Genomic DNA, 15608 nt, shown 5'->3' on the forward strand with positions numbered 1-15608 from the left:
AACCAATTATTCCTGTTAGGTCTTCCAGCCAGATGTTCCCCCTTGGATAATGTTACATGACAGTAGTTCTTACTTTTTGGTCCACCAATCTTGGACCTCATCTCCCATGATCCCTAGGCAACGGCCACACTGGCGTTCGATTCTGAGAGTTGGAGTCTAGAACATCTGAAGGGCTTTTGTGCACACTGATTCTATCTTCTTATTTCTCTGTAGTCTGGTTTCATTTCATCTCTGTTGCTGCTCACCTACTGACCGGGATATTCAGATGACTGATGAGGTAAAGCCCCCAACTTCTATCTACCAGGGATTATGGAAATGGTAGGATGCCAGGTTGTAGTCAAGAGGCAGTCTGGTTGAATACAATGAAGCTCTCTGCTGAAAAAACTGGCCAAAGATTGCATGGCCGATCATCCCCCGCCTCCCAGATCCAACACAGAACTTGGGAAAAGTGTCCCAAGATCTGGAAGATTCACTCCCTAGACTGCCTGTGATGAAAAGAAAGAAAGAAAGAAAGAAAGAAAGAAGGAATGAAGGAATGAAGGAATGAAGGAATGAAGGAATGAAGGAATGAAGGAATGAAGGAATGAAGGAATGAAGGAATGAAGGAAGGAAGGAAGGTAAGAAAGAAAGAAAGAAAGAAAGAAGAAAGAAAGAAAGAAAGAAAGAAAGAAAGAAAGAATCCAAGTACTCAAAAGGCCATTCAATCTCCACCAGGGAGCCAATTACATAGCTGAATTGTTCCTACCACCAGGAAACACTTCCTAATGTTTAAGTGGACTTTCTTTCCTTGTAATTTTTTTTTATTTTTTATATCTTTTTTCAAGAATTTTCCAAATAACATAAAAAGGTAATGGGGAAGGGTAAGGGAAAAAAAGGAACGATGGGGACGGTATGTATAGGGAAGATCTAGGGAAGGGGAGTTGAAGGAGAAGGCTGGTGAGACAAGTCAAATGAATTTATAAAGGGGTGGGTTATGGGGTAAGGAAAGACCAGGGAAATCGGGAAGGATAGCTTAAGGAAAAAATAGGGGTGGGGGTTGGTTGACATCCCATCTTCTACTTCGTGGGATTTGAATCCATTAATGAAGTTTATGGAACACAAAAATGGAAATCCTAATATAATTTTAACAAGAGAAGGGTGGACAGCCCTTAAAATATAAAGACGCAGACGATGAATATAAAAGAAGATAGGTGATAGAAGACCAGAAAACAAATACTTTCCCTGTAATTTGAATCCATTGCCCTGTGTTCTCATGCAACTATAATAATAGAATCCTAGAGTTGGAGGAGACCTCCAGGGCCATCCAGTCCAACCCCATTCTGCCAGGAAAGAAGACGCAATTCAAGTAATCCAAAAGCCGTTCAGTCTCCACCAGGGAGCCTATTCCATAGCTGAATTGTTCCTACCATCAGGAAGCGCTTCCTAATGTTTAGGTGGACTTTCTTTCCTTGTAATTTTTAAACAATTTTTATATATCTTTATTCAAGAATTTTCCAAATAAATGAAAAAGGTAATGGGGAAGGGTAAGAAAAAAAGGAAAGATGGGGACGGTATGTATAGGGAAGATCTAGGGAAGGGGAGTTGAAGGAGAAGAGTGGTGAGACAAGATAAATGAATTTTAAAAGGGGTGGGTTATGGGGTAAGGAAAGACCAGGGAAATAGGGAAGGATAGCTTACGGAAAAAATAGGGTTGGGGGTTGGTTGACATCCCATCTTCTACTTCGTGGGATTTGAATCTATTAATGAAGTTTATGGAACAAGAAAAAATGGAAATACTAATATAATTTTAATAGGAGAAGGGTGGACAGCCCTTAAAATATAAAAATGAAAAGGATGAATATAAAAGAAGATAGGTGATAGAAGACCGGAAAACAAATCCTTTCCCTGTAATTTGAATCCATTGCCCTGTGTTCTCACGCAGCTATAATAATAGAATCCTGGAGTTGGAGGAGACCTCCAGGGCCATCCAGTCCAACCCCATTCTGCCAGGAAAGAAGACGCAATCCAAGTACTCCAAAAGCCATTCAGTCTCCACCAGGGAGCCTATTCCATAGCTGAATTGTTCCTACCATCAAAAAAACCGCTTTGTAATGTTTAGGTGGACTTTCTTTCCTGTAATTTTATTTACTTTTTTAATATATCTCTATTCAAGAATTTTCCAAACAACATAAAAAGGTAATGGGAAAGGGTAAGAAAAGAAAGGAAAGATGGGGACGATATGTATAGGGAAGATCTAGGGAAGGGGGGGTAGAAGGAGCAGGGTGGTGAGACAAGATAAATGAATTTAAAAAGGGGTGGGTTATGGGGTAAGGACAGACCAGGGAAATAGGGAAGGATAGCTTACAGAAAAAATAGGGGTGGGGGTTGGTTGACTCCCCATCTTCTACTTCGTAGGATTTGAATCCATTAATGAAGTTTATGGAACACAAAAAAATGGAAATCCTAATATAATTTTAACAAGAGAAGTGTGGACAGCCCTTAAAATATAAAGACAAAGAGGATGAATATAAAAGAAGATAGATGATAGAAGACCGGAAAACAAACCCTTTCCCTGTAATTTGAATCCATTGCCCTGTGTTCTCACAAACTATAATAATAGAATCCTAGAGTTGGAGGAGACCTCCAGGGCCATCCAGTCCAACCCCATTCTGCCAGGAAAGAAGACGCAATCCAAGTACTCTAAAAGCCATTCAGTCTCCACCAGGGAGCCTATTCCATAGCTGAATTGTTCCTACCGTCAGGAAGCGCTTTCTAATATTTAGGTGGACTTTCTTTCCCTGTATTTTTTAAAACAATTTTTATACATCTTTATTCAAGAATTTTCCAAATAACAAAAAAGGGTAATGGGGAAGGGTAAGGGAAAAAAAGGAACGATGGGGACGGTATGTATAGGGAAGATCTAGGGAAGGGGAGTTGAAGGAGAAGGGTGGTGAGACAAGATAAATGAATTTATAAAGGGGTGGGTTATGGGGTAAGGAAAGACCAGGGAAATAGGGAAGGATAGCTTACGGAAAAAATAGGTGTGGGGGCTGGTTGACATCCCATCTTCTACTTCGTGGGATTTGAATCTATTAATGAAGACTATGGAACAAGAAAAAATGGAAATACTAATATAATTTTAACAGGAGAAGGGTGGACAGCCCTTAAAATATAAAGACGAAGACGATGAATATAAAAGAAGATAGGTGATAGAAGACCAGAAAACAAATACTTTCCCGGTATTTTGAATCCATTGCCCTGTGTTCTCACACAACTATAATAGAATCCTAGAGTTGGAGGAGACCACCAGGGCCATCGAGTCCAACCCCATTCTGCCAGGAAAGAAGACGCAATCCAAGTACTCCAAAAGCCATTCAGTCTCCACCAGGGAGCCTATTCCATAACTGAATTGTTCCTACCATAAAAGAAAACACACACACACAGACACACAAAAACGCTTTCTAATGTTTAGGTGGACTTTCTTTACCTGTAATTTTTAAATTTATATATATATCTTTGTTCAAGAATTTTCCAAATAACATAAAAAGGTAATGGGGAAGGGTAAGGAAAAAAAAGATGGGGACGATATGTTTAGGGAAGATGTAGGGAAGGAGGTGAGTAGAAGGAGAAGGGTGGTGAGACAAGTGAAATGAATTATAAAAAGGGGTGGGTTATGGGATAAGGAGAGACCAGGAAAATAGGGAAGGTTAGCTTACGGAAGAAATAGGTGGGGGGTTGGTTGACTTCCCATCTTCTACTTTGTGGGATTTGAATCCATTAATGAAGTTTATTGAACAAGAAATGGTAGAAATCCTAATATAATTTTAACAAGAGAAGGGTGGACAGCCCTTAAAATATAAAGACGAAGACGATGAATATAAAAGAAGATAGGTGATAGAAGACCAGAAAACAAACCCTTTCCCTGTAATTTGAATCCATTGCCCTGTGTTCTCACAAACTATAATAATAGAATCCTAGAGTTGGAGGAGACCTCCAGGGCCATCCAGTCCAACCCCATTCTGCCAGGAAAGAAGACGCAATCCAAGTACTCTAAAAGCCAGTCAGTCTCCACCAGGGAGCCTATTCCATAGCTGAATTGTTCCTACCGTCAGGAAGCGCTTTCTAATATTTAGGTGGACTTTCTTTCCCTGTATTTTTTAAACAATTTTTATATATCTTTATTCAAGAATTTTCCACATAACATAAAAAGGTAATGGGGAAGGGTAAGGGAAAAAAAGGAACGATGGGGATGGTATGTATAGGGAAGATCTAGGGAAGGGGAGTTGAAGGAGAAGGGTGGTGAGACAAGTCAAATGAATTTATAAAGGGGTGGGTTATGGGGTAAAGAAAGACCAGGGAAATCGGGAAGGATAGCTTACGGAAAAAATAGGGGTGGGGTTGGTTGACATCCCATCTTCTACTTCGTGGGATTTGAATCTATTAAATAAGACTACGGAACAAGAAAAAATGGAAATACTAATATAATTTTAACAGGAGAAGGGTGGACAGCCCTTAAAATTTAAAGACGAAGACGATGAATATAAAAGAAGATAGGTGATAGAAGACCAGAAAACAAATCCTTTCCCTGTAATTTGAATCCATTGCCCTGTGTTCTCACGCAGCTATAATAATAGAATCCTGGAGTTGGAGGAGACCTCCAGGGCCATCCAGTCCAACCCCATTCTGCCAGGAAAGAAGACGAAATCCAAGTACTCCAAAAGCCATTCAGTCTCCACCAGGGAGCCTATTCCATAACTGAATTGTTCCTACCATCAAAAAAACAAAAACAAAACAAAACAAATGCTTTCTAATGTTTAGGTGGACTTTCTTTATCTGTAATTTTTAATTTTTTTATATATATATTTATTCAAGAATTTTCCAAATAACATAAAAAGGTAATGGGGAAGGGTAAGAAAAAAAAGATGGGGATGATATGTTTAGGGAAGATGTAGGGAATGGGGTGAGTAGAAGGAGAAGGGTGGTGAGACAAGTGAAATGAATTATAAAAAGGGTGGGTTATGGGAAAAGGAGAGACCAGGAAAACAGGGAAGGTTAGCTTAAGGAAAAAATAAGGGTGGGGGTTGGTTGACATCCCACCTTCTACTTCGTGGGATTTGAATGTGTTAACAATGTTTATGGAACAAGAAAAAAATGGAAATACTAATATAATTTTAACAGGAGAAGGGTAGAAAGCCCTTGAAATATAAAGACAAAGAGGATGAATATAAAAGAGGTGATAGAAGACCACGAAACAAACCCTTTCCCTGTAATTTGAATCCATTGCCCTGTGTTCTCACACAATTATAATAATAGAATCCTAGAGTTGGAGGAGACCTCCAGGGCCATCCAGTCCAACCCCATTCTGCCAGGAAAGAAGACGCAATCCAAGTACTCTAAAAGCCATTCAGTCTCCACCAGGGAGCCTATTCCGTAGCTGAATTGTTCCTACCGTCAAGAAGGACTATCTAATGTTTAGGTGGACTTTTTCCCCTGTAATTTTAAAAACAATTATATATATATTTATTCAAGAATTTTCCAAACAACATAAAAAAGGTAATGGGGAAGGGTAAGATAAAAAGGAAATATGGAGATGGTATGTATAGGGAAGATCTAGGGAAGGGGGGGGGAGAGAAGGGTGGTGAGACAAGTCAAATGAATTTATAAAGGGGTGGGTTATGGGGTAAGGAAAGACTAGGGAATTAGAGAAGGATAGCGTAAGGAAAAAATAGGGTTGGGGGTTGGTTGACATCCCAACTTCTACTTCGTGGGATTTGAATCTATTAATGAAGATTATGGAACAAGAAAAAATGGAAATACTAATATAATTTTAACAGGAGAAGGGTGGACAGCCCTTAAAATATAAAGATGAAGAGGACGAATATAAAAGAAGACAGATGATAGAAGACTGGAAAACAAACCCTTTCCCTGTATTTTGAATCTATTGCCCCGTGTTCTCACGCAAATATAATAGAATCCTAGAGTTGGAGGAGACCTCCAGGGCCATCCAGTCCAACCCCATTCTGCCAGGAAAGAAGATGCAATCCAAGTACTCCAAAAGTCATTCAGTCTCCACCAGGGAGCCTATTCCATAGCTGAATTGTTCCTACCATCAGGAAGCGCTTCGTAATTTATAGGTGGACTTTCTTTCCCTGTTGTTTTTTATTTTGTATATATATATTTATTCAAGAATTTTCCAAATAACATAAAAAGGTAATGGGAAAGGGTAAGGAAAAAAGGAAAGATGGGGACGGTATGTATAGGGAAGATCTAGGGAAGGGGGTGAGTAGAAGGAGAAGGGTTGTGAGACAAGTTAAATTGATTTAAAAAGGGGTGGGTTATGGGGTAAGGAGAGACCAGGGAAATAGTAAAGGTTAGCTTACAGAAAAAATAGGTGGGGGGTTGGTTGACTTCCTATCTTCTACTTTGTGGGATTTGAATCCATTAATGAAGTTTATGGAACACGAAAAAATGGAAATCCTCATATAATTTTAACAGGAGAAGGGTGGACAGCCCTTAAAATATAAAGATAAAGACGATGAATATAAAAGAAGATAGGTGATAGAAGACCAGAAAACAAACCCTTTCCCTGTAATTTGAATCCATTGCCCTGTGTTCTCACACAACTATAATAATAGAATCCTAGAGTTGGAGGAGACCTCCAGGGCCATCCAGTCCAACCCCATTCTGCCAGGAAAGAAGACGCAATCCAGGTACTCCAAAAGCCATTCAGTCTCCACCAGGGAGCCTATTCCATAACTGAATTGTTCCTACCATCAAGAAGCACTTTCTAATGTTTAGGTGGACTTACTTTCCTTGTAATATGTTTAACAAATTTTATATATCTTTATTCAAGAATTTTCCAAATAAATGAAAAAGGTAATGGGGAAGGGTAAGAAACGAAAGGAAAGATGGGGACGCTATGTATGGGGAAGATCTAGGGAAGGGGGGGGTAGAAAGAGAAGGGTGGTGAGACAAGATAAATGAATTTTAAAAGGGGTGGGTTATGGGTTAAGGAAAGACCAGGGAAATAGGGAAGGATAGCTTACGGAAAAAAATAGGTGTGAGGGCTCATTGACATCCACCTTCTACTTCGTGGAATTTGAAACTGTTAACAAAGTTTATGGAACAAGAAAAAATGGAAATACTAATATAATTTTAACAGGAGAAGGGTAGACAGCCCTTAAAATATAAAGACAAAGAGGACGAATATAAAAGAAGATAGGTGATAGAAGACCAGAAAACAAATCCTTTCCCTGTAATTTGAATCAATTGCTTCATGTCCTGGTCTCTGGCAGCAGAAAACAACATAAAATTCTTTCAAATATTTAAAAATGGCTATTTTGTCTCCTTTGAACATTCTCTTCTCCAGGCTAAACATCCTCAATTCTCTAAGCTGCTCCTCATAGGGATTCATAGTTTCAGACCTTAAACCTTTTTTGTTCCATCTTGTCCATCTCCTTCTTGAATTGTGGTGCTCAGTACTAGACCCAGGGTTATTCCAGTTGAGGTCTGACCAAAGCTGAATAGAGAGGGACTATGACTTCCCTTAGACACTATACTATGAAGAACTGCATTGGCTCTTTAAGCTAATTCTGAAGAACCAGGAGGTCTTAATAACGAGTAGCCTTTGAGCAAACCCCAAAGGCTCCTCAGAATTAGATGACCCAAATCTTGCACTCCCAACATTTTTAAAAAGCTCTTACCTAAAATGTAAAACAAAAGAAATTAAATCCTTCATCTTTTCCCTGCATTTGGGGTGCCCAGTTTCCTTTTGCTCATTGTGCATAGGAGCTATTGTGTGAATGGACAAAGCCAGATGCAAGGGCCTGAAATGGGGGTGGGGGAGAAGATGGAAAGCTTGCTTGGCAAATCTGTAAATAAACCCACGTCTCTATGGAGCTTGCTAATAAATCCAAGCTACTGGATGACCCCTGTCACTCCTGCGGATCTCCTATTAGATGGTATTGTGGTTATTTCCCTTGTATCCTCTGTTTTGAAGAGCGAGTTATTTTTAAACCGGATAAAAATCTACAGATAAAAGCTGGGGTTGAAGTGGGTGATGGGGACCTAAGAGACAAAGATCAGGGAAGGTGGGAAAATTAAGATTTGTTATTAATAACAATGACTTTCAAAAATAAGGCTGTGTGATGCCAATGACACCCTTGCCTGAAGGAAAAGAGGAAAAGACCAAGAGAATTGATGCTGGATGTTGGGCAATCCATGGTCTCCTTCAGTCTTATTGTCTTACTCCCATGCAGAACATTGCTGACTGCTTCCTCACCCTCTTCCTCACTTAGGTTATGGAACTGGGGTGCATGAACTGAAAAGAAGCACCATCAATGCCTTTCCAAGACAGTTTGTTGCCTGAGATCAAGGGCAACATGGGCACCAAACTGACCAGGAGGGCTGGTAAACCTTCCCATGATACTGACAATGGAAGATGGACCTGCACCACTCTTTAATGGGCACAAAACAGTCTTTGTAATACTCTTACTTCTGCACTCATTTGACCTGCCTAACAATAGTGTGAGATCTAGGCACCACCAAATTAATCAAACTTGCATTTGGATGCCCCTTTCTATTTGCAGTTCCTTAATGGGATTCTGGTCTCAGAAGACATACTCCTGGGCTAAACTGAGCAATAAAAACCCCTTTATTGTTCACTTCTCTGTCCTATAAAAAGAGAGATCAGGAAGGGGTCGGGGGCAGGCGAAAGAAGCAGGCCAAGTCTGACTAACCTTCCTTAAGGCTTTGCACTTTGCTGAAGAAACAGTTCTCCTCCACCAGGCTACCTGCCTCTGACTGCTCTGTCCAAGGTCCTGAAAGTCTCTGCCTTGTTTCAGCTGCGGTGATTCTGCCATAAGTGCCATAGCCCGGCCTTACCACACGTAACTCATCTGTTCTTACCACATGCGACCCTGTCTTATCTGCTGCTTTGGTTATGAAAAGTAGAATACGTCACATACAATACTATACACAAAGTACATTTTCTCAATATACAGTGCACATTCTACACATTCCATAAATCTAACTTAAAAAAGGATCCAGCAAAAGGGTACAAGTAAAGGCACACAAGTATACATGCACACATTCATTACAAATTTAAAGCAGGCCTTTGTGTTCATGGCAGCAGCCTTGTGATGCTGGTCACTCTCCAAAAGATACTGCCCTTCCAGAACTAAAGACACCACTGGGATCCATGCAAACCAAGTGCCATTTGGCAATTAACCTTTTTATAGGGCAGAGAAGTGAACAAAACAAGCTCCCTCCTGCTTCTTCCTTTTGCTTCCTGAATATCAAGTGCTCTTGAATCCACAGAGAACATTCCTGTCTGGCTCTCTGCAAACCTGTTCACCTTGGCAAGGCATTTGAGGAGAAAGATCACCTAGACATGTCCTTAAAAGTCTTCTGAATGTGATTTTAAGAGATGTGGTGGCTATGCCAGCATGGCTGGTCCAAGTCATTTTGCTGCCTGAGGCCAAGGAGGTGATGGCACACCCCCACTCAAATGCACACGTGGATGTTAATGTGGCTGGCAGATGAATCTGACCTTCAACAACGGTGACAGGACAGCGCTCTTCACTGCATAATGGAAGGCAAACAGGGCAACTTAGGCAGTTTAGAAAAATTGTATTAGAGACAAGATGGTTGCAGTCTTGCCATACACAAATTTGGTTCTTAACCAAAAAGAGGTCTCATCTCTGCACTAAGAAAATTTACCAAGGATTGAAGTGGGCAATAAAACTGTCTTTTACTTGAAAGAGGTTTAGTATTGATTTCTAAGGTGGAAAAAGCCAAATGTTCATGCGTCTTTGCTGCAAAAGTAAAACCTGCAAGCTCTTTGTTCCAGAACAAGCTTTTGCACATTCCCAACTGAGGGTGTGCTGAGAACACCCCCCACTCCTCACCCACACACCGTTCTTACAGAAAGGTTCAGGTCATTGTGACTGTCTTCTCTGTGTGCTGCACAAGACTATCTGCCAGAAGACATGGGTTAAATACCTACTTCTGTCCCATAGAGTGCAATCAGGTCTTATCAAGCCTTGTTGTTTGGTTTGGTATTGTGATATGCCCTAAGCACTGATCAATAAAATTAATACTACCTACTTCTGTCTGTCTGTCCCTCTGTTTGTCTATCTGTCTGCCCTCCTTCATCAACATTCTCCTCCAGCTGCCAACCAATGTACCTGCCAAGCAAGAGGGCATTCTACTGTGAAAATGTTCCCTTGCCCTGCCCTATTGGCAGAGGACACACTGTCTAACCCTTTTAGCAATTGTTCATTCATGCTTTGCAGAGGGTCAAGTTCTTTGTCTCCCCCCACTGCTAGCAGAAATGGAGTACCCTGCTCCTCATGAGCATCACTTGTCCATGGCTGAAATACTCTGATGGAGGAAAGGCAGTCATACCCTTGTTCTCAGCCAGACCTGCCTAATTGGATTCTTTCTCCTGAAGTCAAATTGAGTTGCAGCTTCCGACCCTCATTCTCTCAGGTCATGCTTAGTTTTTGATTTCATTACAAGAGAAGAAAGAATGGCACCTCTCTGATGAATGATTGTTGCAATCACTGTTAGAACAACTCAGCTATGATGAGAAGATGGAAATGGAGAACAAAGTTATGAAACACTTATCCTGCCCTCACAAAAAGGGAGAATCCCTCTTTAGTCTGAAAGAATATGGATGTTTGGGTTCAGCCCAAGCAAGTGAAATGAGTAAAATTCCACAGTTACAGAGTGTCTACTGAGGAGTTGGCAAAGGTGCCCAGAGAGCCAGAGGCAGCCCTCAAAGCCTACTTTTGCCACCCGAAGGCTTCCCAGGGACCCTGTAATGTCCCCTCATGCTGCAAAAACATTTTTAAACAGCTTTAAATGCTTTTTTGCTACTGGAGGCCAAAAGAAACAGTGATTTCATGAGAACATTGGGAACATGATGCCCCCAACTCATAAAATAAGGCCAGAAGGCTACTTTTGGCCATGCCCTTTTGGCATTTTTTTCCATTATGTCTGGGCTTGGGCAGCCTGTAAGATTAAAATGGTGGGCCCCAGGCTGCCAAAGTCACCCACCTTCCGCTTCCACAACAACCAAAGGAATCATACCTCTTAAACAGATTATGAAGGCAATTGGTGTTTGCCAACTTCCTACCCCATTTCCTTTCAAAATACGTAACATTTCAGTTGGACCAGCCAGATTCCTTGCTGTGAGGGCTGGAACGAAGAAATGTCAGCGAACCTCACCTCTCCTATAACCATCTGGACTGGTCATGGAAGACCTCTGATGTACATGAAGGTTTTGCCATCCTTGCCCTGTGTTACCAAGGCTTGGGGATTAGCAAAATATTTGTGACACATCGCACAGATCTGACCCAAGAGGAGATGCACGGAATGAAAAGCATAGCTTTGGAGAGACAACTCAAAGACACGGAAACTTGGGGGAGAACCAAGACTTGGACTCAACAGTGACAGAGTCAACAAGTGAGAGTTAAGCACTAGAGTCTAGCAGGGAAGGATTTCTCCATTTTCTCAGGGAAGGGCTCACCATTAGCCACAGCAGCAAATTGCGCCCCTCCCCAAATTGCGCCCTCCCCAAACTGTTTCATTTCAGTTTTCTTGCTCCATGTGGCTCCAGCAGCAATTCTGCACTTGTTACAGTGCCCCCATACTGTGGAAGAAACACTGTGATTGCCATGCAGAAATTAGACCAGACTATCAGGAGAAAGAAAACTGGAAAGTAGCTTTCTTTGGGCGTGGGATTGAGAGAGAAATATCAAAAGCATTGAAAAGCCATGGTTGGACTATTACGGTCGAGACCCAGGGTTTAACTCCCACTTGACCATGAGACAGATGTGGTGAATGTGGGCCTAGCAACAAGAATCTGGCCCAGCTAAGCGGCTGGCTACAAGGGTTGGAAGAAGAAGAGCCATGTACGTTATGACAGCGTAACAGAGGAAATATAGGGTGCAACTATAGCATCTAAATAAATAAATAATAAATAAATAAATATGAAGAAATTCTGCCACTATTCTAATATGAAATGTTGGAACCCTATTGGTTTCCTTTCTACAATGAGTCCCTCCCCCCCCCGGGGGGGGGGTTATAAGATGAAGAAAATAGCCCTCTTATCCCATTAGTAAGCAAGGCATCGTCAGATGCCGTAACACGTCATTTCAAACAACAACCTGTTTGAAATGTTCCTGAAACATAGAACTATGTACAGAGGCAACCTTACAACAACTATAGCATCAGGGCAGCATCTACCTCCTCCATCAGAAGTAATAGGCTGGCCTGATGTCTGAATGTTCAGCTATAGTACAAACACATGGCTGGGAGGGAGTCCTAACTGCTGAGAAGACAGATGCAAAGGCCCAGATAAAAGTCTTGGAAAAAAACAGGACAAACATACCCCACTCACCACTACTCCAATGGGGTAGGTTTTTCCTCCTGTCTTTCCCCTTCACTATTTCTGGGACCCTACATCTTGCTAACCTCAGTCAGGCAGCAACTGGAGTTGAAGCAGGGGTAGAAGGGGAGGATTCCACAAGCTCACTTGGCACACAGGTCACATTGTTCGCACCATCTAGCAGAGCACTGATGGATGTATGCGTGCCTGATCAAATATCTAAGCAGCCAAAAGCAGCTCCTGGTTAGAAGGAGACTATGGAAATGCTAGCTATAGGAGCGACAGGTTGTACAGTTCCTCACTAGTCCACAAAAGTAACATTTCCAAGCACTGACACACGCCTACATGAGACACCGAATATGCCACGTACAATCAAGAAGGAAGCAGCAACAGAGAGAGCAAGGAAGGCTGGAAAAGCAACCAGTTCCACACGCCAAAGAAACAAGCACAACTGCAAAGACTAGACTGATAACCACAAAGGGCAGGGCAGGGGCAAAGGCTGCAGGGTCTACTTAAGGTTGCCGGGCTGAAGCTCCCATCAGCCCCAGCCAGCACAGTGGAGTGTGAAGAGGCATGGGAGTTACAGCCCGAGTTTGCAGAGGTGACTTTAGGACTGCAACCCCCAGAATTCCCCCTAGTTTACACAGCAACTGGCTGTGCTAGCTGGAGGATTCTGGGAGTTGCAGTCTCAAAAGTCACCAAGCCAAGCTCTGGTTGTGATCCAACAATGTCTGGAGGGTCACAAATTCATCAACCCCATTTGAGTTCTCGGATGTTCAAATGAGGAATTTGCTACCAGGGGACCCTCACCGGCTGCGAGGACAAGCAGATGCAAAAGAGTGCAGGATTACTGCACCTTTAAAAGCTGGATTACCAGTAGTTCAGGAATCTTGCTCTCTTTTGCAGCAACTCTTTTAGGCATTTTAACTGGGGGAGGGGGAAAGATTCAGCAGCATTTATCTACAAATATATACAATAAGATAACACAGTAAATAAACTCAATTTGAATAAAACCCAAGTCAGTTGGGGAAGGTGTTGCTCACAACTTCAAAGAAATGGTGACCCTCCAATGAAGCTCTTCATTGCTCCTGTTGAAAGAGCAAAAAGCAGGAGGGGTTCAAAGACCAGATGGTGTCCCACATTTCTAATGTTGTTTGCAGAAGGCAGCGCAGAAGAGCATTCTTGTAGGACTTCCAATGTTGTCCCACCTGCTCTTGCTATTGGGGTGTTGGGTTCATTCTGGAGAGAAAAAAATGAGTCTGTTGCTCTTTTGTTCAGCGACTTGTTCAGGTTGCCATACCTTCCATGGATTGAGGAGGTGGTGGTGAAGTGAGGAAGGAAGGTATAGCATAAAAAGGCATCATCTCTCTGAGTCACCTCTTACAGCCTAGAAGAAAACACAGAAGAAAATATTGAAAAATGAAGGCAAATACGACAGAGGGCTTTTCCAAGGTGACAATTCATCTCCTGCCTCTTTCATCACCTTTGTCAAGGCCTAGGCAATACAGTGTCCTCCAGAAATTTTGAACAATAACCCTCATATTGACTGGCTAGGGTTAACGTGAGTTTTGGTAACAATGTCCAGCTCCAGATATCATGAACTGTGACTTGTAGTTTGTTCTTAAGAAGGAGTCGAAAGGATTCGGTGGGGGACCCTGATCTCTGGAATTCTTTCTGAATTCCACTGGAGATTAGGCAAACACAGACGAAAATCCTGTTAGTGACCTACGTGCACATTGCTTGGAGTTACACATGCCTATGTCTGGTTGTGGATGTTGCACAAGAAGCTATTCATTAGTTCCTTACACAATGTCACCTTCTCATCCCAGTAAGCTTTCAAGTTCCCCGGATTCTGCAGTAGTCATTTGGGGAGTTAGCAAGGATGCTAGGCAGCATGAGTTTTACCACGAGGGGAATTAAAATGAGGTCTCTCAGTGGAGATCTGCAGATCGACCTGATTTGTCCCCCACCCCCCACCCCCAGCTATGGAACTGCAGCCAGACACTGTCCAGCCATTTCCCCACCAGCTCCCTCCAACTAGTAGCAAGAGCAACCATAGTGCTTAGGAATTATGCTCTGCATGCTGTGGTGGAGAACCTTCTGCAATGTCCTTCCTCCCTTTCTGGGGGGCAGAATAAAGAAATACTATGTTGCCTACTACTAACTGTGGCTCTTTGAGTGGTCCTCTGTAAAATCCCACACAAGGCCCACTTGCACAGTGCATCCTTGGAAGTGTCTAGAATGCATTCCTTCCACATTTGGGCTTTTGACTTTGGTGGATTTGATTATTCACATATTTAATTGAAAACCTTATCTTGAGGAATCTCTAAGTCCCCCGGTGCCGCAACCTCCTTCAGCCATGCTGGAGGACCTAGAGCTTTCTAGAGAGAACACCTGTCTATGTTCTGCAGTGTAATTCTGTGTTCAGCTTCCAGTGGAAGTAGATCACAGAATCATGCTGGAAGATCTAGAAATTCCTAGAGAGGCATACTGTGTGTCCTATTTAACTACTAGGAATATCTTGTTTTGTTGTTCTAAGTTCTTATATTGTTTTGTTATTGTTATTGTTTGGTTGTTTATTGGTTATTGTTCATCTTTGGCATTGAATGTTTGCCATTTTCTGTTGGAAACCACCCCGAGTCCTCTAGAGGAGATAGGGCAGGTTACAAATAAAGTTATTATCATTATAGTCACCTCCAGATTGGATTACTGTCACCTCCAGATTGGATTACTGTAATGCACTCTATGTGGGGCTGCCCTTGAAAACGGCCTGGAAATTTCAACTGGTACAATGGGCGGTAGCCAGGTTACTAACTGGTGCTTCTTGCAGGGAGTGGTCAACCCTCCTGTTTAAGTAGCTCCACTGGCTGCCGTTCATTTTCTGGTCCCAATTCAAGGTGCAGGTTCTTACCTACAAAGCCCTGAACGGTTTGGGACCCGCCTACCTGCGTGAACGCATTTCTGTGTACGAACCCACATGATCTCTTTGATCATCTGGAGAGGCCCTGCTCACACTCCCACCTCCTTCACAGGCGCGATTGGTGGGGACGAGGGAGAGGCCATTCTCGGTGGTGGCCCTTTGACTCTGGAATTCACTCCCTAAGGACATCAGACATGCCCCAACGCTGGCAGTCTTTAGGAGGAGCCTGAAAACGTGGTTGTTCCAGTGTGCCTTCCCAGAATAAGGAAAACTCTTAGCAATATGTCCTCAATTGCACTTTAATATTGACTTAGG

General features: G+C 42.3%; 1 protein-coding gene across 2 annotated transcripts in view; it reads right to left on the reverse strand.

Moving 5' to 3' along the window:
- Positions 1-637: 637 nt before the first annotated feature.
- KSR2 (kinase suppressor of ras 2) overlaps positions 638-15608 on the reverse strand; it is a 204632-nt gene continuing 189661 nt past the window's right edge. For both annotated transcript variants that reach the window (XM_067473258.1, XM_060785468.2), the window contains one exon: positions 638-13760. In XM_067473258.1, the coding sequence (XP_067329359.1) occupies positions 13754-13760 (7 nt within the window). In that variant the 3' untranslated portion in view covers positions 638-13753. The remainder of the gene's footprint in view (positions 13761-15608) is intronic.

The sequence above is a fragment of the Anolis sagrei genome, chromosome X (genome assembly GCF_037176765.1).
Source record: "Anolis sagrei isolate rAnoSag1 chromosome X, rAnoSag1.mat, whole genome shotgun sequence".
Lineage (NCBI taxonomy): Eukaryota > Metazoa > Chordata > Lepidosauria > Squamata > Dactyloidae > Anolis > Anolis sagrei.